This window comes from Halichoeres trimaculatus, unplaced genomic scaffold (assembly GCF_033239565.1).
Source record: "Halichoeres trimaculatus isolate MK-OKI-2021-1 unplaced genomic scaffold, fHalTri1.1 fHalTri1_scaffold_12, whole genome shotgun sequence".
NCBI lineage: Eukaryota > Metazoa > Chordata > Actinopteri > Labriformes > Labridae > Halichoeres > Halichoeres trimaculatus.
Genome location: NW_027437190.1, coordinates 16,642,303 through 16,669,424, shown reverse-complemented (window position 1 = coordinate 16,669,424; position 27,122 = coordinate 16,642,303). Strand labels below are relative to the sequence as shown.

The 27,122-nt window shown below is 42.0% G+C and overlaps 1 protein-coding gene across 1 annotated transcript; it reads left to right on the top strand.

Moving 5' to 3' along the window:
- The first annotated feature begins 151 nt into the window (after nucleotides 1–151).
- On the top strand, nucleotides 152–27,122 carry chn2 (chimerin 2). The gene is made up of 13 exons (XM_074683485.1): nucleotides 152–804; nucleotides 9,045–9,083; nucleotides 11,229–11,284; nucleotides 13,266–13,297; nucleotides 13,491–13,604; nucleotides 14,219–14,489; nucleotides 21,047–21,130; nucleotides 22,168–22,252; nucleotides 23,378–23,551; nucleotides 23,665–23,742; nucleotides 23,908–24,045; nucleotides 24,129–24,234; nucleotides 25,835–27,122. The coding sequence occupies exons 1-13, from the start codon at nucleotides 756–758 to the stop codon at nucleotides 26,004–26,006; spliced, it is 1,398 nt and encodes a 465-aa protein (XP_074539586.1). The 5' UTR covers nucleotides 152–755; the 3' UTR covers nucleotides 26,007–27,122.

Sequence of the window (27,122 nt, the reverse complement as noted above, 5' to 3'; positions counted from 1 at the left end):
TTTTTCAGCTTTCCTGTTTTGGTGGTGGAAATGGGCTTCCATAAAAATGATACATAAAAAGAAAAACAAACAGCACCACAAGGTGGCGCAACAGACACTGACAATCACTCTTGGTCTTAAAACACAACATGACAAAACATGACATCTGATGAAATTGTGCACAGTCAAAGCTGGGGATAATGTGGTTTTGCCACAGGGCCTTGTATCCCTCTTTGCAGAGGGTTTTTGTCTTTTGTTTTTGGATTCTGGAAACGGAGCAGCAGAGGGTAGTTTGGGGTTTCTTGTGCTGGCATCTGGCAACCCAAACTTTCACTTTAAGAAGGCGCGTCTACGCTGCAGTGTAGTGTGTTTATTACGATCCCTGAAGTGGCACATGGAAACCATCGCTTATTCTTGCATGGCACTATCCTGAACCAGTAATATTTGCTCGGTGAAAGGACAGATCCTGAAGAAACTGATCCACAGAGTGTATTCATCCAGCCTGTTTTTCATTTCACCGTGGTGGCACCTTTGGTGTTTGCGGCAGCGTGAGCTCCTCACCGAGCTGCACTGCCAGCCGTGGACTCAGACGGCGGCGGCGGCGGCGGAGGTGGAAGACTGAGGAGCAGGCGAGGCATGAAATAGTCACCGGTGGAGCCGTCAGAGGTGAAGTCTGTTGGGGCGTGAGTGAAATGGAGGCACCGCCGCTGGGGATGAGCTGCTGTGAGCGCACCTTGGCCAAACGGGAGTGACCGAGCCGTGAAAGCGTGGGGGGGATGGCAGCATCCAGCAACTCCAGCCTGTCAGGTTCATCTCTGTCCTCTGGTAAGAGCTCACTTTAACTACACTCAGACTAGATATAATACTGATGATAAAAATACTACTGATAATAATAATAATAATAATAATAATAATAATAATAATAATAATAATAATAACAATAACAATAACACTGATCACAATAATAAAATAATAATAGTAATAATAATAATAAAAATAGTAGTTTTTAATTTGGTTTAAGTCAAACTTTTAAGTGTCTTCATTAAATAACGTGTTATCTAGTTTCTTAATCTTGCAGACCACATGTGCATGACAACACAACACTAACACATTATTTTAGCCCCTTCCAATAAGTTCTGTGATTTTGGGATAAATCAACGGTGGGATCAATAAATGGAAGTCATCCCCATCTGTTGTATCTGGCTGCAGTGTAGGAAACATCAGAGTGGAAAGGGCACCTTTGGTGTGCAGGAGGATTATATGGTTGTGAGTGAGATTCAGTCAGCTTGACGTTGGGTTTGGATGTTATCATTAGATTGCCAATCATCTCCATAATTCTCTTTCTGACTTTCCACTGGGCTGGCTTTGAGGATTATCTTTGGCCTGTGTAGTCTACCATTTTCCAGAACGCAGCACGGGGCTGAGGCAATTTCTGACATTGTGAAAAAACCCTAATGTGCTCTGGTTCAGGGATGTATTACAGCTCTTTTTACTGTTACAGTGTGCGCACAACTCCAATCAAATCCCATTTGCATAATGTGGTGCAGCTCAGCCAGCGTCATACATTTGCAAAAATTCAATTTCAGGGTTCAGTTTTTGCGGAGTGAGAACAGAAAGTGGGTTAGCAGCTGCTCAAACAAACCCAGGATGAAATGGGTGCAGCATGCTTGTCTCTGTGTGTATCACATTATGTGTTGATAAAGCACGGGGCTTGTGTTAGCCTGGGTATAAAGTACAAACTCCACTATCAAGCTGCTGTTTGATATGGAAGCTTCACCAACACCCAGAGGGAGAAACACGGTGTGTGTGGTGTGCGCGCGTGTGTTTTGAAAGGGGAGAGAGAGGGTGTTTATAAAACCAGGCTCAGCACTTTGGTTTGTGATTGCTGCTGCTGCCAAATTTGACATTTTGTACCATTTAGAAAATGTGTAGTGATACTTTTTTCCTCCTTCACAACAAGAGAGCATTTCGTGTTTATTCCAGGGTTAGGATATGGTTAAGTAGACAAAATGTTTGTTTTCTCGTTTTTACTCTCTCTGCATCCTGACCACAGCACACAGCAGAGTCACATTTCCCAAGCTCCTGCCCAACAGGAGGGAGGGAAGGACAGACAGTCGTTTCCAAGCTGATACAGGCTGGGGTAACCACACGCTTCACAAAGCATTATCTCATGTGTGCCTTTCAGAAAAGCAGTGGATTTACTGTTTGACCACTGCTGCTTTAAGAGGAAAGTCTCTTCTTTCTGTGGCGGCCGAGGGTTGTCATTACTGTTGGGCTCTCAATATAATTATCAGAGGTTACAAGCTGTGCTGCTGCCAGGGATGGAGTGCTTGTCACAAGGGTATTATTATTTTCATGCAGAGCTCTTTGGCAGTCAGACACAACATTTGAATAATCTTGTCTATGAGGCATATGACTCAAAAAATGAGTCTTGGCTCACATTCTGCTCAGTATTAGGTCGTTCGTTTTGGCTGCAAACTCTGTGCTCCTGGTGTTATTTTCACTGCTTGGTATGATCAGTCTGTCCTTTAATCTTGTTTGGAGGCTGTTGTTTAAGGGAAGTCTGTAAATAAAGTCAATTCACTTTACACTGATGGCAGCTTTTTCTGTAAGTGGTGATGGTGATTAAATTATGGGAGCAAGTATTGATTTGTTTAGGTCCTCCTCTGCAAATTATAGAAAAATTGTGTAAAAAAAACAGCATAACAGATGTGGACTGCATTACCCAGAAAACCTCAAGCCATGACCTTAATACACAGGTGTTAAATAGACATTTCTGAGGCCAGTCATTATAAGATAACAGCCAAACTGAAAGGGTTGCTACACAGTTGCATCACACAAGATACACTCCTCTCCCTAATTCCCTGGAAAGATATTTTCTGGATATTCGCTTGTATCGGGGAGATTCCTGCACATTCTTGGCGTGAGTGGGCATGGAGGCATGTACTGTAGTACCAGCAGCTCACAGTTTGCCAGGAAGCTCCAGGAAATAAAGCTTTGAAAATAAATTGAGGGATAAAGCATGGAAGTGTGCCTGTAGCTTCAAGCCCTAAATGACAAAATTGGCGAGGGGGCAGAGTTTCAGCCATGTATTTACAGCAGGGCGGTCTGCTTGAAACAGTCCTGTTAGCTGGCAAACGCTGCAGTTCACCGAGAAAGCTTTCCACTCCTGCTTCCTCTCTGTATCAGTGTAATGCATGTAGGGCTGGATTTGTGTCATATGTTCTGACAAAGTGAAATTATTTTCATGTTTTACAGCAAAGAGTGAGAGATTATCCCTAAAGTAATCCTGTCTGGCTTCACATTTCCTGGATATCAATCCTTTATTAGCTACAACAGCATCATTTCCTGCTGCGGAGTAGAATCACTGTCAGATCCAGTGAGTGAAATCACACATTTTTAGCTGGGAAGAGCAGCCCAGTAACACACAAACACACCCCAGAGATACACCCTGATACCTGCTACATGTTATCAAGTCAGCCAGGCAGGCAGGGCCGAATGCTTTGGACCAGTTTAATTCACAGATGGTCTCCCTGCTGCAGTTCAGCTGCATCCCACAGACACCAGAGTGTGTGTCTGTCTGTGTACGTGTGTGTGTGTGTGTGTGTGAGGGTCTGTATGTATCTGTACTGTTGCACTCCAGGTGCGTCAACAGAATGTGTCATTTATGCTGATGAATAATTCAGATGACAAACCACTGCAGGTTTGAAAAACATTATATCACAGGTTTATTTCCAAAGGTTCCAAATGAACAAATCAAAAATCCAACTCTAAGCACTGCTTCGGGGCCTTTAGAAAGCAAAGTTTTGAACCCATACATAAGCTTTAAATCCTCTATCTCTAAGAAAAGTACAGTTCCATAGAGGCTAAAAAAACATAAAATAGATTGTCATGACTTTGCAGACACAAGTCAGTGAGTAGAGTATGGTAAATCTTGCAGGAAGGACAATGTTTGAACAAAACTGAACACAGCACCTCAGGCTTCTTTCCCCCACATGTTTAAACTCAGTGACATGTCCCAGTTCTCACAGATCAGAGCGAACTACACATAACTTTCACTACTTTCAAAATACTGCAGTCTTATATATATATGTATGGTCGAGGTTCAGTGTATCTACAGCAGCTTTGTCTTCATCCTCACTGCCCAGTCCAGATCACAGTAACCATGACCTTCAAGGCCCGACAAAATGCAAGGATCATGAATAGTGACTTGAAAAAAAACTGAGAGGTGCATTTAAACTAGAAAAAATAAACTTTCCAAACTCATTCACTTCTCACTTCTCACTTCTCACTTCGACAGACATCCCAATGCTTACACAGATGAGCAGATTCACATCGAGCATGAAAATGTGACTAAAATCAACATGACAAGTCTTAGACTGATTTATTTTTACTGTTGAATGACGGTCTGTAAGGCTGATGAGATATGAGTGAAAACAGGTTTTTATACATCTGGTCTCTTTGAGATCTCTTCCTTTTATCTACGGTGGTATCTACGGGTGCAGCTGGGCAGCTTTGTGTGCTTTTCGATACATCTTACAGCCACAGATAGTATGAATAAGTAATCACTATAGGGAGGAGAGGGTACATTTTCTCTCTTAAATCCAGTTTACATATCCTCGTGTTTGCACAACAAACTGGTTGGAAAAGAAAGATACAAGTGCTGAAAAAAGAAAAAAATTCTCAGAAAAAGATTTTTTTTTTTTTAATTGTCCCACTGTGTCATATTTTACCCTTTCTCTTAGTGGAGATGAGATAAATATCTTCTTTAGTTTCTCAACAAGTCATTGCCTTCAAGACTAATAGTCCATATGTTGTCGTATATGAGACCCTACCAGGTAAACGATCTGTATAATATGTAAATATGACATTAGATAGCTAACATCTCTGCTTGTCAAATAATGGTTCAGGCAAATCATAGATTGCACATATAGTTATGGTGTACAGCAACCATTTAATGCCGCTATTGAAAGAGAAAATGATGAAACATAGTCAGTCTCATTTTGAGTAACCCATAAGCAACAAACAAGTGATCCTAAATTATCCTTTAAGTGCAAACTAAATGATGCAACATGACATCAAATAGTCTTTTACGCTTTTCTGAAGTTTTTTTTTCTGCAGAAATGCAGCTAAACTGAAACTGTTTCATCTTGTACTGTCATTTAAAGGTCTCATATTCTGCTCCTTTTCTGCAGTTTAATATGGATCATTGATGTCTTCATTAAATGGTAGTAACATGTTTGGGTCCAAAAAGCCAATAAATCAAGCACAGCAGCATTGTTTCCAGGCTCTCATAGCCCCTCTGTTCAGAACGCTCTGATTTAGTGGGCGTGGCCTTCATATGTAAATGAGCCACCACTGATACCGTCCCGCTCTTCTGCGTCACTGAGAGCGGCGCCACAAGCTCCGAGTGCACAATGTTTAGAAAACAGCGGAGCTTGTTTACCGTAACATTACAGGCTAAAACGACAGGCTAACCGCAGCTAGAGTTAGCATCCTGAAGCTAACACAGAGACAGGGGGGACACTGAGAAAAAGCTCCCAAAAACAGAGCAGTGATGGCTCTTCAACTTTGGCATTCTCCTCCAGCAGTGGGGAGGGGAGGGGGTTCGGGGGTATCTGCTCCGTTGGACCAATCAGGTCAGACTTGCTCCTGATTGGTCAAAAAAGGGAATCGCTGTCGTAGGCAAATCCCCCAAATCCAAACAGCTCGTTTTAGGTCAGGATTTTACATTCACATGCACTACTAAGTACAGGTTTTGTCATTAATCATCACATTTTGTGGGCTGGAAGGAAAGCCAAAGACCCACAAATTTTACTAAAAGACTTTATCAAGTGATTTTTGCATAATATGGAACCTTTAAAGTTTTTAAGTTGAGAGATGTATTTTGATTTTTCACCGCTCATTAAAACAGTAAAATGATGATAAAGACAGCTCCCAATCCTCTCTGCTGACTGTTTTTTTTTTCACCAAAAGTGGGTGAAGTTGATTCTGCTCTACATTTTCTGTTGTCAGCCAAGTGTTCATAACATCCAAACACAACCTCCTGGTTTAAGTGCTGTAGTTGAATGTGCACAGACTCCAGAGCAGACGCCTTCTCAGGAGATAAAAGTCTTAGGCGTGCTTCATCTTCATTCATCACATATTCTCTTTGTCACCAAAGCAAACACCCGCCGGTAATTATTTTATTGAGTGCTTCTGACTGGTGAGTAATGGAGGGCAACACAATTAATAGATGTTTCTCCAGGGGGGAAGAACCCTCTGGCTGCTCCAGAATTTCTGATTCTTCCTCATCATCAGACACAGCACAGACTGCGAACTACTCACACAATCTTTTTGATGTTCTTCTTCCTGCGTGTGTTGATGTGCGTGTTTGTGTGTGCAGCCGCTTGTGCACACGCGTGTTGCATTTTTGTGTGGGTTGTATGGGTATGTGAACTGTTGCATGAGCTATTCAGACGTTTGTGTTTGTGTTTGTGTGAACCAGTGTTTGCATCAGAAACGACCATTAGGAGCTCCTCTTTTCTGAGTCCAGGCTGCAGCAGAGTTCCAGACTGAAATGCCATTTGTCATTAAAATGAATCAGATTGAAAAGAGAATAGTTGGCAGCGCACCAGATGAAATCACATTCTTTAAACAAGCCGCAGTGGAATAAATCTTTCAGACTGTTGCCAGTGCAATACACAGGGACAAAGCCTCTCAGTTAGGACAATTTATTTTCCCAAGCAGCTTGGCCCTGTATCAGAAAACTGAGTCCACAAACTTTTTATTTGTATTAGAGGGCAGACTTTATGTGGAGGGCTTCTGCAACACTTACTCTCAAAACACCCACTTCTAGTTCTGACATTTACATAATTATTCAACATTTTGATCATATGCACCTGCCTTGTCTGTCCTGTGCAATTAAGATCAGCTCTTGGAGTTGCTTCTGATGAGAAATAAAGATGAGCTTTTGGAATTTCTGATTAAAATGCTAAAAGCTCTCTGGTCAAAATGCTCCATATACAACAGAGTGCAGAGAAAACCAAAGATGGCTTTCCTGTATGAGCTGTCAGATAAATACACTTAGACTTTACACACCAGGTGAGCCAGTGCCCTAGTTTTTAGTTTCACACTTCAGCTGCCCACATCCAACAAGTGCTCACTGGTTTTCACACCCTCTCAGGTGTTTTTTTCACAGGGGTGTGGCTCTGTGTGATCTACTGATGGGTGCAGAAGAATGTTTGAAATGTTGAACATGTATCTTCTGGACCAACATGATTCATTATGCACACAATCACTGAAGTCTCTTAGATGTGGTGCTGAGAGTTTAATGAGTTATCCCACTTGACAGATGAATGTTTCTTTGTTAAAGACTTTATTGAGTTAATTTACCAAGAAGAATCAGCTGCCTGTGTGATAACTAAAGGTGTACCTCGTAGATAAACCTCTATGAATGATTTCATTGGCTCCTTTTAGCTGTTGTTCTTTGTTGGGTATACTTGTATTTTGAGCAGGTTTTGCACTGACTGTCGGTCTTGATGTAAAAAAACAATATTAGCACCTGTTGGTGAAAGCTCCTGTGAGAATTTTTAGCTGATTATGAAACAGACTGAAATTAGTATTGATTCTCTTTGTTAGCTTCAAAATTAAACCAGAACCCAAGCTTCAAGATGAACTTCTCTTTCCTCCTGCCATGGGGTAGGTGTGCGATCAGGTGATTGGCGGCATGGGAAAGAAATGGTTACTGTCAGCATCAAGATTCATAATGGCCAGAGTGATACATGAGGCAGTTAAAAGACAGTGGGCAAGATTTTTTTTTTAGTTAAAAACTGTTTGCCTTGTGTTTTAAATATGTGCCCATACACGGGGTCTATATTCCCCATCAAAGCGGTCCCTGGTTTGACTTCTGGCGATTACCAACCGCTTGCTGCACTTCTTTACCCAACATTTCACGTCTCTCTCCAGCTGTCCTTCCCAATTAAGTCACAATGTCCAAAAACATAAGAGAAAAAATACTGTTCCAGTGCATATACAGGAAAAAAATCAGCAAAGAGATTAGAGTTACCTCTTTGTCCACAGGGGGCACCAAAATCAACACAAACCAAAAGTTTCTCATCAGAGCTTTAAGAGATCATAAACTGATGAACTTGGACAAAAAATGACTAGTCTTTTAAACGTGAAATTATCCTCAGTCATACTTAATAAATTGGCAGACATTCTCAAATTAGTTAATTGAATTCTTGATGGTTTTGAGTGCACATTAGGTACATTGATACAAAGCTGTGCTCAGAAGTGAAATTGCGTACAGTAAACCGGACTTAATTTCCTGGAGTGTTTATGAAAGCTGCTCTGCATCATTTTGCTTCCTTGTTTGTCATCGTACTTGTTGTGGTGTGACTCGTGGATCATTATTGTATTCTGAGAAAAAATATGCTGCGCCATTTGTCCCATAATGAGTCCCAGGCAGTTGATTACATTACCGGCATTGTAGAACAGCAGCAAATTTCTCCGTACTTTTGACTTATTAAGTGACACATTTTATTACAAGTCATTACTTTAGTCAGTCGCTACTACAGTAAATTATCAGCAGCTACAGGGCATTTACTTCATCACCTCTAACTCTACTGAAGCTAATCTAACAGCACACTTCATCATATATTCCAGGAGTGTGTTCATGTTATAATAAATCAGCCAGCACTTTGCTCAGAGGAAGGACTGTGCTCGGTGACGTCTACATCGTATTTACACACGTTAATTTGGATTGCTGTGTTTTGAACTCTTCACAGCAGAGTCTCGCCAGCAGGTGATGTGTGTGCCATCAAAACAAGTGGACAAGTGTATGGATGGTTCTTGAAACATAGGCACTGATTTGAAGCACGTTCATGGTGGCGTCTCAAGAGGCAGCTGCACAGTGTGAAGCCATATGCATAATTATAACAGAGATAAACAACAGTGACACAACACAGTAAAGGGCTCGCAGACGCTCCGCTGGGAACAGGAAAGAAATGGAGGTTTTAATGAGAGAGAACAGGCAGTCTGTTAACAACACTTACAAGGACCTGCTTTATTTTTGTGTTTTACAGACCCCGAGGATTACCAGCCGCCCATATGGAAATCATACTGTGAGTATTTAATTATTTGATGTTCTGAGTAACAATCTTTAACCCGCCTTTGGCTCGTAGTGTTTCTTTAAATAACAACCTCATCTTTCAGCATCTATATATACCTCAGAGAGACATGTGTCTATACTTGGAAGATTTGGGTTTTATTGTACAATTATACACACTACAGGTTTAAAAAAGCTCCACACACACACATGTTCAACAAGGCATACACTTTAACACACTCACCCACACACTCTTACAAGCACAAATGCAAAGCAGCAATCTCTTTGTAAAATGGGTTACCATCACTGGGGAAAATGTGATTTTCTACCTGCAAAGAGGCGCAGCTGAAACGGGGTCCTCACAACATCCACCTCATTATACAATGTTTGTTCACCATGTGGGAGGAAATGGGTTCACTCCACAGGCTATTTTTGGTGCATTTGGCAAAGCGGAGCAGATATTTTCAGGGTATTGTCCTGAAAGTGTTTCCACTTTACCCGATTACAATGTACAGATTATATACCCACTCCCTGTAATTAAATGGTTCTTTTCCGAATCTTCTCCTGACTCCACTTGTCCTGTGTGGAGGTATTTTTAGAGCCTTCATGTCACAGGACTGGATGATGTCCAGGTCTTGCCGCTTGGGTCAAGCCAGCCTGACAAAAACATGCAAATTCACAGTCAGGAGTCTTCCTTCCCCCTGCCTGGAGAATCTGCTGCAGTCAAGACTTAGCTCAACCCCACACAGCGATTTCTGTGCTGCAAATCCACATGAATAAAGAGAGGATGCAGTCCTCACGCTGCAGCTATACCTCAAAGGGTTTAGCCTGGTTACAAGCAAGTGGACTACAATACTACAATATCGAACAGAAGAAGTCATTGTTATTGCACTGTTTTCATACAGAGTGGTTTAAATTTGTTTGTTTGTTTGGCTGTTTTCCCCACTTAAAAGAGGAACTCTAATTCTGGGAACAAAAATAGTCAAAAGCTTCAGATGAAAAGAGACACTGCTTTAGCTCCTCATTCATTTTTTGGTTATATTTGTCTTCAGCTCTGGAACACAGCACAAACTGCAGCAGCTTCTGTGACTCTCTACTAATTATAATATGTAGCGTCTAAGGTGGTTGTGGTGCTTAGCTCAGCTGCCAAAAATCCCTCAGTTCGTTTTCACTCTGCATCACTGATACACTTCAAGTTCCAGCCAATACTTTCAGGTACCCTCAATACAGAGACACTTTGATTTACCCTGCGTGTGTATTTATAAGTGCAGTTATTTGGGTTTTGAAGTCACCTAATGTGCACTTGTAAGTGCATCTGTAAAGTGCACATTAGGTCATAATTCACAGAAATGCATTGCAGATATATGGCCCCTGTCAGAAACGCTACTGACTGCTTAGCCTAGCATATAATAGCTAATGGCTTTTTCTGTACCTTGATAAGGAGCTGTGGTCAGAGGCTCAAGTGGTGATTGTCTTATTTCCTGCAGAGTGTATAAAAGCTGCACTGCATCATTTCACCTCCTTCCTGAACGGTGTGTGTTGTTATGAGGTGAAAATAATTCTATAACCACAAATCTAAAAAGTTTGGATGCTGTATACAATGTTGAGATAAGTCGATTTTGATGGTTTGCTGCTCTTACTAACCCTTCATGTTGATAGAAACAGTTCAAAATCTAGTAACTTTGATGCACAGTTGCTTCCATGACAACGGTAGATTAGACATCTGGGCAGGCACCATTAACTCTGAACAATATATACAATATTGTATATTTACTGCATTTAAACAACATGTGGTGCCTTTTTTCCAGGAGTGAGACCGTGCATATTATACCAAAACAGTGTGAAAACATAATGTGTGTATTTGCATGTATTACAACAATTGCTCTGTAGTAGGAGTTGCAAAATTGGCCTGCCTGCCACTCCAAAAAACATGTCCTCTTGTTTCTGAAAACATTTTCAGGCTGTTACTAAAAGATGAGTTGATGCAACACAATGGTAACATAACCATGTCTCAACTGTGTTCATGGCATAATATTTAAAACTGAATGAAACAACGAAAACCTTTTAATTCATTCAGTATGTTGTCTGTGCACAAATTGCTCTGAAACGTGTTAAAGTTCAGGGCAGAGTTTTAATCAACATGTATGTTTGTCTCTTACAGTGTACCAACTGCAGCAGGAAGCCCCGAGGCCAAAGAGGATCACATGTCCTCAAGAGGTCAGCATGCACAACATAGCTACTGAAGTTGACCAAAACCATTTTCCGATATCTCTATTGATTTTCGGTTTCGCCAGAATGACTTAAGATCATGTGTCAAATCCCCAAAAAACAAATAAGACTTTTTAGAATCCACACGAGAACATGTTGAACAACTGACGAGGTTTGTGACTACAACTTTCCCTGGTTAGACTCAAACATGCTTTAAAACAAACCAGAACTCTGCTGATTGTAAAACTCCCTATAACTGTGCAGAAAATCCCACATTAAAAACATTTCTTTCTTTTTCTTCATGGTAATGTACTTTGCAAACCTGCCTACCTGCTTCTCCTATTTATTGTCTATAGTTTTTCACCTTTGCCTCCAAACCTAGTCTCCCAGATAACATCTAAGAAACTGAGTTTTCACTCTGAAAAACATTCACTGCACAGTGATTGCGTCTGGCAGCTGAAAGCCACACCAATCAGTAACCAATGAGGAGCGACTCACTGCGTCATGAAACTCCCTCACCTCATGACTGTAAACACACCAAGAATCCAGCGTATTCTACTTCCTGAAAGGTTTATTCCTTTGATTTTGATTTTACTTCCTAAACTAGCAATCTTTAACATTAAATAGTTAAGAGGATATTTTGTTTATTTTGGTCTTTTAAAAACATTAGCAGAGGAAGTAGATGTCAGTGTGGTTTGGCGTGCAGAGGGTCTGTGCTGAAACCTGCCCTAAAGAGAGAGCTGCTAATCAGCTGTTACCCTGGATAAGTTCAAAGTGTTTGGGGCCAGTCTGAACGGAGGATTTTGTCCTCATTAGTCTCTGCCTTTTGATGTTATCCACTTGATTTGTCAAAGTGAGAAAGCTGAATTTCATAGTAGCCCCAGATATTCTTCACATATGTTGACCCTAAATACTGACACAGGAAGCTTACACTGGGAAAAAGAACTTTTCATTTTTGGCACAAACAGAGAGCTGTGTCTACACTGTGATGGACCAAGCAGTTGACCTTTGGCGGAAAAGCAAAAAACAAACAAACAAAAAAGCTCACGTAGAAAGGCAACATTTAAAGCTTGGTACTAAATAGGGAGTTAGTTTTTGTTGCAGCCTAAGCTGTTGTATGAAGCGTATCGTTTTTTGGTAATCAGCAGTTTTGATTATATTGAGAGTTGGAGCTATGCACTTTTATAATCAGAGGCACAACTTGTGAATTAAAGCAGCAGCCATCGTTGGGCTCCCTAACAGCTTAATGAATTGGCGACGTAACTACAGCTATATTCATGTTTTCTACAGTTTCTGTTATGGAGACCTAACCATTGCTTTTAAACATTAAGAGCTAAGTTAGCACACTGTATAGTAGAGTAATACAGGCAGCAGGAATACTGTTTAGGCTTTTATCCTTCAGACATTGGGGAAAAAAAGCTTTTCTGTTCTCATAGACCACCGTCAATTAGAGGAAACCGTCAGTCTTGTATTGTACAGCCTGTCAAGAACGATGTCTGTCTCATCCGATTTTTGTTATTATGAGCAGAGAAAGAGCTGATGCAATATAAATGAGACTCTTAAAACAAATCTTTTACTATCATCTGAAGAGTTTATGGATCAAATATCATTTGGTTCTATCTACAATGATTACGTTTGAAATAAATGTCATTTTGATAGGTTTTGATAGTGGACAGGATGAGACATGTATTTCTTTCTTTGATTTGTGATGCAGACACATTAGTAATACACTGATAACTGATTCCTTGCAGCTGGTCGAGTGTCTCACCAGCTGTTTCCCTGCTCTGTCTTTACGTCATCTCCACACTCTGTGATTTGGCTTCATGGTTTGGTAGCTGTGAATAGACGCGGGAGCACATATGGAGATAATCTGTCCTGTGGTGCCGAGTCCTTTATCTTTCACACAGGCTCCAAGAACAATTCACAAAGCTATTAAATTGAGCTTTCATATCATCACACTCCAATTAATGTATCCTCTTTTGTTCAACAGATGGAGGGCAGACCAAAATACTACGGCAGAGAGTACGTGTGGTTTGATTTCTTACATTGCTTAAGAGTGATTTATGTTTTTCTGCCTTGCTTCAGATGTGGTTGAGGCTAATGTGGGTGAATTTGTTTATATGTGATCATGTGTCCCTGATCATCTGAAGTGTTAATCTGATAATGAAATAACATTGGAAGAAGACTCGTAACACGTGGGATTTTGTTTTCACAGATTTCATGGCATGATTTCCAGAGAATATGCAGATGAGCTGCTGGCAGGAGTGGAGGGTTCTTACCTCATCAGGGAGAGCCAAAGACAGCCAGGGACACACACCTTGGCTTTAAGGTACTAATGCACTGATTAATTACCTCTGCCAAGGAGGTTATGTTTTGGGAAAGTTTGTTCTTCTGTCTGTTTGTTTATCTGTGAACAACGTAACTCAAAAACTAAAGAACAGATCTTAATGAAAATTTCAGTAAATGTTCTAAATGGGATAAGGACAAAGTGATTAAATTTTGGAGGTGATCCGGATTACCGTCTGGATCCAGGATTTTCTTAAAGGATTCTTTATCATTGTGAGACTGGGCCAGTTTCACCATGTGTGGTGAACAATAAATGGTCGGATTGCTTTGGAAAACAATACAAGCCTTAAAAGTAGGATTCAGATCCTGGCAATATTCTGGATATTGAGATCTGGAAGATGAAATATGTATTTGGTTATCATAATTTTCAACACAGTCAGGAAACAAATTACTGTACAAACCTACAACTAACTCCAAATAGTAGCAGACAGTCTGTGAAAGGGAGTATAACATTAAAGTAGGACTAAAGTGTTGGTGACAATCACAATATGCTTGGATGGAGTCTCCGCTCTCTGAGGGCTTTTCCAGTTTAATAAAGTTCCCCAGTCCTCACTCTGACCTCACAATCTCCTTCCTCATCTATGTATCTTCATCCAGGTTTGGGCACCAGACCCTCAACTACAGGTTGTTCTACGATGGGAAGCACTTTGTCGGGGAGAAGAGGTTTGAATCAGTCCACGACCTTGTGACGGACGCTCTCATAACGCTGTACATCGAGACCAAGGCGGCGGAGTACATCGCCAAAATGACCACCAACCCCATCTACGAGCATTTAGGTTACACCTCGCTGCTGAAGGACAAGATGGTGCACAGGCTGAGCCGCGGCCGCACAGAGCCAAGGAGAGTCACCTTTCAGAGGGATGAGAGGGTGAGTATATGACACCAGAACAAAAGAATAGTTAATAAACAGATTTGAGACATGGTTTAGGTTTTTGTTTAGAGCATTACGTTGTTTCCTACTGTAGAGAAGAAGCTTGAACGGAAGCAGCTGAACGTTTACTCTGCTTCACAGATGTTGTGTGAGCTGAAATGGTCTTTAAATGAGTTGTTTTGGAAGTAGTCACTAATTTCACCAGTATTTGATTGTTATGTGTACATACATATATGGTCCTTTGACAGTTTTTAAATGAATGGCACTGTTGCTTGTTAAGATTTTATGCCTCATTATCAGTAAAATCAGGGGTTTTCTTTGTCTTGCAGATTTCACAGCCAGAACATGAATAGTCTTGCTTGTGAGGAACCACCACCTCCACCTGTCAAGTTATATTAGCAACAGTTGGGCATGCCATGCTGATCCGTATCCAAAACTTCATTTTGCATTTGCTTTTACAAAACAGCAAAATTTATTTTCATTTTTCATGTTAAAACAAAAGTGCCAGAAATGCCATATTACAGAGTTACAGTGGGTTATGCTGGTTCATTCAAGTAACTCAAGCGCTGTTTATTCACTGCGAGGCTGCCAGGAAAGTTTTAGGACAGTGGTGATTACTTTTGTTCCACTTTCAGCAAAAATAAGTAAAAAGCACATTTTCATAAAACTTTATTCTCTCACTGAGAAGACAGTAAAAAATCACTTATGTTTTCTCTGTAGGTTTTGCAAAGAAAGACTCTGTTATTGGCTTTTCAGTAAATAAAAAGTACAGAAAGAGATAAAGTGCTCACCCATACTCACATCTTTTCAAAGGGTGAGTGAGTTATGGCAGTGTAAACAACGTATAAATGTTTTAACCATAAACTGAAGTCCAAGTTCAGTATTTCTAAGAACCTTAAGGAAGTCTAAGAAATAGGTTTCAATTTGGTTTGAAAGAGAAGCAAATAAAACTATGTAGACCTTATTACTTGAAGATGTTCAGAAGCTTTTATTAATCATTATTTTTCACGGTAAGACATTTGAAACAAAGCACCATGTCTCACTGTGGAAAGAATCCTTCATCTTATGACACAAGTAAAATCTCCAGTACATGTCCCCGGGCCTTTGACCCTCGCTATGCAATATCTTGATCTACTTCCACGCTGCTGAACATTAGCAGTACTCTCTCACTGGGATGAGAGGACACTTTGTCCTGCCAGTGAGACGAATGTTCTCCCTGTAGCCCCTGGGTGTGTTCACTCCTGCCACGCTTTGTTGCGTCCTCTGAAAGGTAATGATGACCGAGGGGACTGGGACTTTGCTCTGCCTGCCATGCATATCAGACACTCTCATCTTGGGTGAGACAAATTGCACATTGTATTCATTGAGCTGTTGTTGGATTGAAGTCTGTGAATGATTTATCAATGAGGAACTAGTGAGGTCTGTCTTCTTTCTGGAGAATTATCCTCCCACTAGGGGGCAGTCTTATCTTGTCTCCTTCTGGTCCTGGTGGCAGCACATGGACTCACCCAGAGTTCTTTTTATTAACAAGCTTATCTTGGTGTATTGTTTCTCAAAGAGCAGCTATTTTATGATTTCTTAGTGTACCTCTCAGCATGGAGGCTCGGTTTCTGGCTCTCTGAATTCTTTGTCGTCAAAATGTCAGCCAGTAGTTTGTCATGATGACATTCCTTCAATGGCAAAAGGATGACAGCCTGTCATCAGGAGCACCTGATTTAGTATTAATAGCCGTCTGCTGTTAAGTTTTGTAACTTGAGCTAAATTTTTTCTACCTGCTGCCAATGTCTGTCAGTGACTATATTCACATGCTGGCAATTTTCTTTCATTGTACCTCAGGGGGTGAGAAGCTCAAACATGGTCAGAATGCTGATCTTGCATACAGGGTGGGCCAGAAAGATTTACCCATCGTTTTTTCCGCACTATCCAAAAAGGCTTGGAGACAAACATAACAAACACTGAAACACAGTTTCTGTACTCTATTCCCTATTCTCTTTACATCTCAATATGGCCGCCCTTTGTCTTTATCATCAGAGCTGTCTTCAAAGTGGTGACACTGCTGTGAGATACTCTTGAGACCTCCCTCTCCAGGATAGACCAGATTGCAAAGTCCATTGGATCAATGTCCGGACTTGATGAAGGCCACATGTTCTTGTCCCAGAAGCCAGGAAAGTGCTGCTTGCACCAGGCCTGTGTGACATTGGATGTGTGAGCTGGTTCACCGTCTTCTGTGAAGACGTACTGGTTTCCATACGCATTGGTACACCAAGGCAACACTTTTTCATCAAGCATTTGAAGGTACACCTGGCTGTTCACTTTCACACCTTCCTGAATGAAGACCAAAGGAGACTTTGAGCCATCAGATGCAACAGCAGCCCACACCATGACACCAGCTGGCTTCTGACGACAAAAATGAGTTCTGCAGCCTTCAGGTAGGTGCTGTGCACTATGTGCAGAAACCCTGTTATTCTGGGAACCGACCACTGCCTGAACGGTGCAGATCTCATCAGACCAAACCAGGACTTAGTTTGCGGCACTCTGGATCTCTTGCAGCATCATTTTCCCCCTGTCAAGCCGTTTTTTCTTAGAAGCGGCTGAAATCAGTTGTCTGTGTTGCATTTTTAGTGCTTTCAGACTGAGATTCTGTTTGACGATTCTTCTCAGTGAAGTTCTTGAGATGTTCACTTCCTTTGCTGTTGTCCTCATGCTCCTGCAAGGATTTCTTTGGATTCTCTTCCTCTCCATCTCAGCAACCCTTTTGGTCCGGACTGAACGTTTTCCTCCAGGGATTGGCTTGCTGGTGGTATTGCCAGACTTCTTGTATCGTTTCATGACATCGTAGACACTCCTATGTCAAACATTCACCTTTTTCATGATCTGCATTGTTGTCAGTCCAGCCTCCTTCAAGGCCACAATCTAGTCGCGCTTACACTTCCATGCCATACTCGACAATCATGAGGAGTAAACAAATGAACTCAGGTACATCAAAAGCTCTGCCTTTTAGGAGAAACTATACAAAATTTTAAGTTTCTAGGACAAAAGCAAAGCAAACAAAATAGAGAAATACGATGGGTAAATCTTTCTGGCCCACCCTGCATAAGTCACGTAATGTAGAGAATATAACAAGTTATTGTCATTTCAATTTATCCGCGGCTAATTATAACAAAATAAACGTCTCAAATACAGACAGACATAGCCCCATCAACAGCTTTTTGTAGCATTCATTGACTAACAAGCTAACAGTGAGGAGAGCTAAAGTGGCTAAGTGCTAACGTTAACAGTTTTCTAATGAAACTGAACTGAACTGAAATAAAGCCAATGATTTAGGATTTTATCACTTTCTATATTCTTGTGAGTTACAGATTATGGAAGTAAAAGGATATAAAAATGTAAGCTTCCCTAAAACTATGCAACTTACAACCTAAAGCTACCGCTCCGTTACACATTAACAGCAGCTGACCTCTACACACTGATCCTGGTGTCGGAGAAAAACTGCCCCTGTAAGACTATGATGTATCGACTTGCTGTGGCTTTATATAACTTAGTGCTACACATACCACTTGAAATATGTAGTAAACCCTTCAGGCAGGGGACTCACATCATAAGGGCTCTAATGTTTGCCTTACACACAAGCTTTATTGAACAGCGTCATGCGCTGTTGCTCTGTTTGATTTTCAGCTTTGATGTTTAAAGTGGTGTGAACTGCTGATTCCATTTGACCTCCGCTTGGAGAGAGTAACTCTGAGCACACCTCTGATGTCACATTGTTAGTGATGCTTCAGAAAACTGATTTCATATCTCTCCTGCCAAGTTTTCTTCTCAAGGATCAGAGCTGGTGACAGCTGTGATGTTGGCACGCTGTAGTCAGACAGCACTTGAACAGCGCCTGCCAGTCACTGCTCAGAGAGATAGTGAGGAGGAGAAAACTCTTTTCTGTCTGCTGAAATGTCAAAGCAGCAGAAACCTGGCCTGATGGCTTAAATCTGTGGCTGCTCTTTGAACATCATGTTTACCAATTACACAGCCACACCCGGGGGCATTACAGCCACAGAAGCTTCACTGTATCGTCAACATTCATGTGTGTTTACTCAGTGTCAGACTGAGCCCAGCATATCGCCATGACTGCAAATTCTTGTGTAATTAAAATACTCCCAGGAGGCCAGTGGGGGGATACTTGACACAACCTGTAGATCAACCTCCTGAGTTTCCTTCTCTTTGCATGTGCAGGAATTCGCTCAGTGGTCAGAGTCCCTGCCACATTCCTCTTGATAGTCACCATGCTGGTTTAATGTCAGAGGAGCTGTTGACAGGCTGGTCCGCCCACAAGCCCTGGAAAGATTTCCAAAGACGTTTTGGTGCTTCTTGTCAGGGTAACTTCCTGTTTTGTCCTGAGAGTGTAATGCTTTAGAAATGCAAAACTGCCAATTACACGTCAGGAACCACACAAAGATTGTGTCACTGAAAGACGACATTTCAAGTGATTGCTTACTTTCAGCCTCAGACACAGAGCCAAAAAGAGTCTGTGTCTTCCATTTTTCAGTAATGGCTGATATCCCTGTCTGTTTTCTCCTCCACAGAGCATCTATTTTTCTTTTTGTTCCACGTGCTGTTAAGGCTGTTTTGTTTCGGGTGTGTGCAGCCATATCCTGCTGTCTTACTGTGTCAGTGCCCACTGTGCTGTTTGCACATGAGTCCGTTCAGCTCCCACAAAGAGGAATAAAAGAGCCAAGCCACTGAAAAGAAAGCAGGACTTGTTGTGTGACCACCTTTTGTGTCCTTTTTTCCAAGCTCTTCTTTAAGAGACAAGAAGCCATCTGCCTGCAGACAAAGACTCCCCCCTCCTCCTCACCCTCCCTTTAGTCTCCTCACAAGGCTGAAATACCTCAGAGGGGTCTATTCCTCATCTGTCCCTTCAGACTTAGCTGCATTGTGTGGTATGGTATGTGTAGGTCTTTTTGAAGAATGCCAAACACACTGACAAATATCTTCACCTGTCCAGTCAATCTCTGAGCTCGCAGCCTGTTAAATGTTCTCTTTCTGTTCTCTAAACATCAGTGACCAAAAACAGAGGCTGATACAGAAGAAGGCCCTGAGCAGTTTTCTTTTTCCCTCTGTGTCTGTGTGTAAGCTGCCAATCCTTTCATTTTATCTCAGCTTTGCAGTCGCCCTTTGGGGTTTTTTTTTTTTGCACCCCAGCATGCCACCCAGCTTCAAATCTATCTCTACTAGTCCAATGCTTTCTGGCACACTGACCTTATCCTCCTGCGCCATAAATAAGTTCAACCTTATTTTTTGTGATGCGCTCCATAATTCAGGTGTATCTGCCCTTAAAAAAAACAGAGATTCTGCATAAAACCCTGTTGTTTAGCTCGTAGTTTGCCTGACTGTAGTGTTGTGTGCCTTGGTTAAGATCTTAGTGCTTAATTAAAAAAGCAGACCGCCTTGTGATGCTGTTATCTGGTTGTTTACAAGAAGAGCTAATAGAAACAAATTCAGCATGAATGTAGCAACAACCCCCCACTGGTAATACAGCATGACTGCAGACCTGCAAATGAGCTTCCTTTGGGATTTTACATGGATTTAGGCACTGCAAGATTATTCCCTGTGTAAGGATTACAGGAGTAATCTCCTCCCAATCCAAGGAGAGGGTCTGGCCCTGCTGGTCCTCTGAGACAAACGCTTGTGATTGGCAGGAGGAGTCTGCAGCCAGAGTGTCTGGAAGAGCCAGTCTGGACGGCAGTTTGGGGAATTCCACCAGTGGACTGTCATAGCTGGAGGTCGGGGTCTTTTTTAGTGATGAGGGCACAACGCAGAGGATCTTGGATCAGTCTTAGTGTACCAAGTGACCCGTTTAGGTGCTGACTGGCACCGTCAGTGCGGTATTATCTTTAGAGAAGTGGAGTGGAGTGTGTCCGGAAGGCAGTGTGCTAATGGGAGTGCACTGTGTGCAGTAAAGAGGGCGTCCACTCTATTGATCCTGCTTTACAGAACTGTTGAGCTGTGTGAAGTGGTCCTGACAGCACCCAATCGCCCCCTCTGTCAACCCCTTGGCCCCTCCTATCAGGGTCCCTGTTCTGTCCCTCTTTCCTTTCTGGGCGTGTGAAAGAGGGCCATTGTGTCAGGCACACTTCTGCCCTCAGGCCGCCCACTGCCGGTCCCATTCCCCCTGCTCTTCTTGCTTGTTGCTGCTGGATTCAGAGCAGATGCAGAGCCAACCCCGTGCTGACTGTCATCAGTCGCCCTCTTGGGTCAGAGGGGAGTGGAGCATAGCTGCCGCCTCTGCACTGGGCTGTTGTCGGCAGCGTCTGCTGCACAGCACCCAGATCTATCCTACACACTTTTCCCCAGAGGAGATGGAGAGACTTTGGGAGCCTGAGCAGTCGAGCCCGGAGGCTGTCGACAACAAAGCAGTTCTAGGAGGGGAGCTGATCACCCACAAAGTGAAAAGACATGAGAGGAAGCGTCAGGAGCTGCTGGCTTTGGCTCTGGGAGTCAAACTGGGAAGTAAAGGGACACTGCTGTGGAAGCCTATTAAACTGTTGGCCTCCTGTCCACAGATCTCCTCACCTCTGGTTCGACGGAGTGCCTTGAAAGACACGTCGGAGAAGCAGTGCTCCTATGAAAAGATACACAACTTCAAGGTGAGTTTATTTTTTTATTCACAGGCAAGAGATTGTTCTCAGTTCTCTTAAAGCTTTCAAAGACATTCAAAGAGAGGTTAAAATATCATAGAGAGAGATGTGTGTTTACAGATGTGGTTTCTGCCTCAGATGTTCGAAGACCAAAGTGCGTTTGTGTTGTGTTGATGTGAACGCGTGCAGCTGACACCCTTATGCACTGAGCAGAGCTAATGGACTCACTCTAACACAAGCCATTAACAGCCGAGGTCATTGATTTTAAAGCTCTTCAATCCATTTCTTTTTAGCTTTCTCATTTAGTAAAAGCAGCTGAAAAGTGTCCACTCCTGTCTCTTCAGTCAGATGGTGCAGGTGGAAATAACACTGTGGAGGGTGTAATGGAGATTTTTAAATATACAAAGGAGCATTTGGGGATCGTTGCCTGCGGGCTCCCCAGCATTCTTGCAATTGTATCTTGGGTTTCAGTTACCTGGCTGGTTAAATGACCCCCAGCTTTTTGTACACTCTCCTTTGAAAAAGAACAAAAACCTCATCCACTCACCAGCTGCTGACTGCCCTTTTCACTCATCAGTCTACCTACACACAATCAGGTGTGTATGTGTGTGTGTGGCTTCTTATCTGTGTGTATTAGGGTGAACAGTGGGGTCTACATCTGTTATTTTGACTTGGTGCCTCGCTTTTCCTCATGTATCCGATTCCCCAGCAGCAGATGCCAGACACATTATTGTAAATCCTTTAATCTGCCTTGTATATACAAATGCTCTCATTTGGCAAGGGGCTCCCATCCACGGTGGTCCAAAATGTAATCTCAATCCAGAACACCAAGAAAAAGGTGCTTCTTAATATAGGAGCTTCTGCTATCTACCTGTGTGTATGTGTGTGTGTGTGTGTGTGTGTGTGTGTGTGTGTGTGTGTGTGTGTGTGTGTGTGTGTGTGTGTATGTGTGTGTGTGTGTGTGTGTGTGTGTGTGTGTGTGTGTGTGTGTGTGTGTGTGTGTGTGTGTGTGTGTGTGTTTGTAACCATGTATTCTCTTACCTCAGGTACACACCTTCAGAGGGCCACACTGGTGCGAGTACTGTGCCAACTTCATGTGGGGACTCATTGCACAGGGTGTGCGCTGTTCAGGTAACTGAACACACATCATCTAAACTGCATGTTGTAGATTAAATGCATCATGTTGCATTAGTCTTGGATTACACAAGCAGTTTTCAATTGGAGGCAGACTTGTTACGGGTGTTCAAGTTGCGTAAGTGCATATGTTTTCCTCGATTATCATGACGGTTTAATGACGTCACGTCTTGTTGTTACTTTCCTTTTTTATGATTAAGATGGACGGGTCTATTTCCTCCAGTCAGCCATAATCTAAATGTTTTTACAAGCTTTTTGTCTCATTTTCTTGTAACTGGTTAGTGATGATGCCATGTGATGTAGCAGACTGATGACTTTCACTTCCTAAAAACTTATGCTGATAAATCAGATCTGATATGATTGACCCTCTTTTTTCTTTTTTTCATTTTTGTCATTCAGCTAAATTTAGCTGCAGAACTAACTGACTGATTTCCTTTTGGATTTGAGTTGAAGGTTGAAAGCCCCACTGGTCACAAGATTTTCTCTACGCACACACACACACAGCCCTGAAACCGATGTACGCATCACTGGACTTGGACTTCTTCTGTCTGAACAGAGTGTTTGTTGTTGAGACATTTGCCACGCTGATAAGCCAGAGGCGAACACTGGTATCATCAGACACCTCATGTGCTATGGAAAAACAGGAGAGGCATTTCTTTCCCTGTCCACCCCCTCTTTATATTTGATTTTATTTCCTTATCTTCTTCATGGAGTGAGTACAGCGTCTCAGAGCGAGGACCCTAATCACTACTGTTGACGTTAAAGTCACTCAAGCTGTAAAAATGTCTTGGGTGATGAATGTATCTAGTCAGAAAAGCCCATCTACATCTTTCTCCTTCAAAAACCTTTATTCCTCTCTGCTCCTGCCAGCTGCTAAGCACAGTCTATGCAGCTAAAAGCATCACAAAAACCTCCACCCATGTGGCCATATCTGCTGTTATCTACCTTGTATGCAGTGCACAGACAGAGTCTGACGCTGCTGTCTGACAGTGCTGTTCATCACTGACTCCAGGGAACCTTTTCAAACATCTGTCCAAAGCCTGCTGGGATGGCTGTGTTATCATTCGTCTGGGTCTAATCCCTGCGTCTGTTTCTTTGTTTTTCTTCCTCTTGCTCCTCCAGATTGTGGGCTGAATGTACACAAACAGTGCTCCAAACTGGTGCCGAGTGACTGCCAGCCGGACCTGCGCAGGATAAAGAAAGTGTACAGCTGTGACCTCACCACACTGGTCAAAGCTCACAACACAACACGGCCCATGGTGGTAGACATGTGTATCCAGGAGATAGAGCTGAGAGGTAAACCCCATAAAGCATGTCAGAGAAAAGAAATCAAAGCGCTGTGAATACTAAACTGAAAAAGCCCGTTAAAAGAGAGCTAGAGAGACATGTTTCTGCATGATTTGTTGCAGGTTTGACATCTGAAGGTCTTTACCGAGTTTCCGGCTTCTCAGAGCACATAGAAGACGTCAGGCTGGCCTTCGATCGAGGTTTGTTAACATCAGAGTCTTGGATGAGTTGAATAAAATACTTGTTTCAACAGTAGTTCAGCATGAAAAAACAGCACTCCGTAGAAAACATTCAGCCCTTGTTCATTAATGGAGTGGAATTTGACATTACATGCAAGTCACAGATTTCTTGTTTTTCATGGACAGATGGTGAAAAGGCTGACATCAGTGCCAGTGCCTTTGCAGACATCAACATCATCACTGGTGCTTTGAAGCTCTACTTAAGAGACCTCCCCATTCCAATCATCACTTTTGACTTGTACTCCAAATTTATTCAAGCTGCGAGTGAGTGCTTCTCTGATCCACCGTATTGACTGTGTCACTTGTATCCTGCAGTTCTCTGAAACTTCTCATTTCGTGTAATGTAGAAATTCCAAATGCTGAATCCAGACTGGAGGCCATACATGAGAGTTTGCTGCAGCTCCCCCCAGCCCACTATGAGACTCTACGTTACCTGATGGCTCACCTCAAGAGGTCAGTTCTTACACGCAGGATGAGCTTTTTAATTTAACAGATAAGGCTGGTGATGAGTTATGATGTGATCAATGTACGTTGTTTTTAAATGTGCTTTTTAAAAACTTTTCTCTTGGTTTTGTCACAACAAATCATGTTAAAGGTCCCATATTATGCTCCTTTTCTGCAGTTTAATATGGATCATTGATGTCTTCATGAAATGGTAGTAACATGTTTTGGTCCAAAAAGCCAATAAATCAAGCACAGCAGCATTGTTTCCAGGCTCTCATAGTCCCTCTGTTCAGAATGCTCTGATTTAGTGGGCGTGGCCTTCATATGTAAATGAGCCACCGCTGATACCGCCCCGCTCTTCCACGTCACTGAGAGCGGCACCTTGAGCTCCGGGTGCAAAATGTTCAGAAAACAGCGAAGCTTGTTTACCGTAACATTACAGGCTAAAACAACATGCTAACCGCAGCTTAAGTTAGCATCCTGAAGCTAACACAGAGACAGGGGGGACACTGAGGAAAAGCTCTTACATCTGCTCCACAGCACACAGCATTTAAAATACTCACATTTCCAGGGTCTGAGGTTTGTTGGTGGATGGTTGGTAATGCGCCTGGATTCAGGACCAGTCTATTCGCTAGCCCTTTGTTGTACTGTCCAAAGTTGGAAGCAGTCGGCCATGAAGTGTCTAGCACACACATGCACAGTTTTACTGAGTGTAGCTGGCACATTCCCTTGATAAATGAACTCTAGCCACTTAGTCTTGTCTTTTTCAGAGATGGGAAGCTTGAGCATGGAACTATGTGGCTGTTTACAGCCAAAAACAGAGCAGTGATGGCCCTTCAACTTCAGCATTCTCCTTCACCCCGGAACCCTCTCCCCGCCGCTGGAGAGATTTCTCTCCAGCAGCGGGGAGAGGGTTCAGGGGTATCTACTCCAGTGGACCAATCGGATCAGACTTGCTCCTGATTGGTCAGAAAAGGGAATCGCTGATGTCGACAAATCCCCAAAATCCAAACAGCTCATTTTAGGTCAGGATTTTACATTCACAAGCACTACTAAATACAGGTTTTGTCATTAGATATCACATTTTGTGGGCTGGGAGGAAAGCCAAAGACCCACAAATTTCACTAAAAGACTGAATAAAGTGATTTTTGCATAATATGGGACCTTTAGAAGACCAACGAAAGAATCAGTCCAGCTGCATGCATGAGGTGGAATGAGTATTCCTTATTTTTAATATGTGCTTTGTTATTATTGTGAGCTACATGTAACAGTCCAGTGCAAAAAAACTCATACTGCTCTTGTATTAGTCTGCGTTGAAAATAATCTAATTTATTCTATTTTGGTGAGAGAGAAAAGGCAGGAATGGCTGTGAATTTTACATGTGTTGAACTAGCGACCAGTATTGTGCTTTTTGGTTTTGGTCTTTTCATAGGGATTGTTGATACATGACAGATTTATTGAGTACTGCTAGCTGCATCCTCAAATTGAATCTCCCTGAGATGAATCATCTCATAACAAAGAAATAAAACCGCATTCAAGTACCTTTCTCTTATTGAATTTTGCTGACTCGGGCTCTCCTTACAGACTCCTTATGTAATCTGTTCCACAGGGTGACGCTGTTTGAAAAGGACAATTTAATGAATGCAGAGAATTTAGGGATTGTCTTCGGTCCAACGCTTATGCAGCCGACAGAGCTGAATGCCTTGACAACCCTGAATGACATGAGGCTGCAGAAACTCGTGGTGCAGCTCATGATCGAGCATGAAGATGTCTTGTTCTAAGGACTGAGGCATGCAGGCCTTTCTACAGACACGAAGGACAAATATTTATTCAGTCAAAGAGGAAATTCAAGCCAACTTGATTCTAATGAAGTCTGAAAAGTTTGTAATCAAAATGAACTTGAAACACTTGTTTTCTCGCATGACTGTTTTAGTTGGAGACTGTTCAGTGTTGACATTGTCTTGTTGCTGTATGTTTTGAGTTTTCTTATTTTCAGCCAAGACCATCATTTTATTAAAAAGAAATGATCCTGTTTTATTATTTTCTACAGTGCTGTTTTGTCTCTTTAATTTAAAGACTACCTGGCGTAGACTCAGTCCTGACAGCACTGTGTGAAATCTGCCCGAGGCTGGTTGTCAATCAGTGAAACTCTGGTGCTGTTTAAACCAGCCTCACTGAAACACTCATGATAACTTCCCTTAAAACATTTGTGTATATTGTGATTTTAGTGGGAATGTTGTTTTAAACTGTCCATAAAATAAGATCATGAAATGATCAAAAAGATAACTGTGTGTACTAAAACATGAGAGATGAGACTAATGGGCGCCCGTGAAGCACTTTTTTGAAACCAGTGTACAGATAACTTTTGTAAAGATGTTTATTTTTGTCTTTTGCTCTACATCATGTTTTTTTTCTTTGTCACATTAATATAAACAGTTGAAAAGATGTATTGAACTTGAGAAAGAGGAATCAGAACAGTAACTGTTTTCATTTGCACTGTGCTCATTGTTTTGTGTGGGATACAGAATTGGGTCTGTCTGGTCTTTTTAATTTATGTCACATTTTAGACTGCAACACATGAAAAACGATCCTTTGTAAACATGTTTCTTTACAGTTTTGTAGTATTTCTTTTTACATGCTGTAATCTAGGAATATTTCAGGTGAAATCATCCATAACCCTTCTCTCTTTTTCCTTTTCTTTATGCCAGTAACATCTCTTGACGCCGCTGTAGTGTCCTTTCACTTCACTAAGCCATAGAAGTGAGCAGTTACACTAGAGCTGTGCCGAGTGTGTTTCTTTCTTGGTTGGTTTAATGTGATTTAGTACATTCTTTCTACAAATCCATTTTATCAAAAGGTATTTTTGTGATGGTTGCAATTAAAATGTAATTTATCAA

What these genes read in the sequence shown, in the direction of transcription:
- chn2 (XM_074683485.1), top strand. Translation starts at nt 756, where the DNA reads ATGGCAGCATCCAGCAACTCCAGCCTGTCAGGTTCATCTCTGTCCTCT. An exon ending in CCAAAATACTACGGCAGAGA is followed by an intron (nt 13,298 to 13,490) that starts GTACGTGTGGTT and finishes TTGTTTTCACAG; the next exon opens with ATTTCATGGCATGATTTCCA. An exon ending in CCTTTCAGAGGGATGAGAGG is followed by an intron (nt 14,490 to 21,046) that starts GTGAGTATATGA and finishes TCCTGTCCACAG; the next exon opens with ATCTCCTCACCTCTGGTTCG.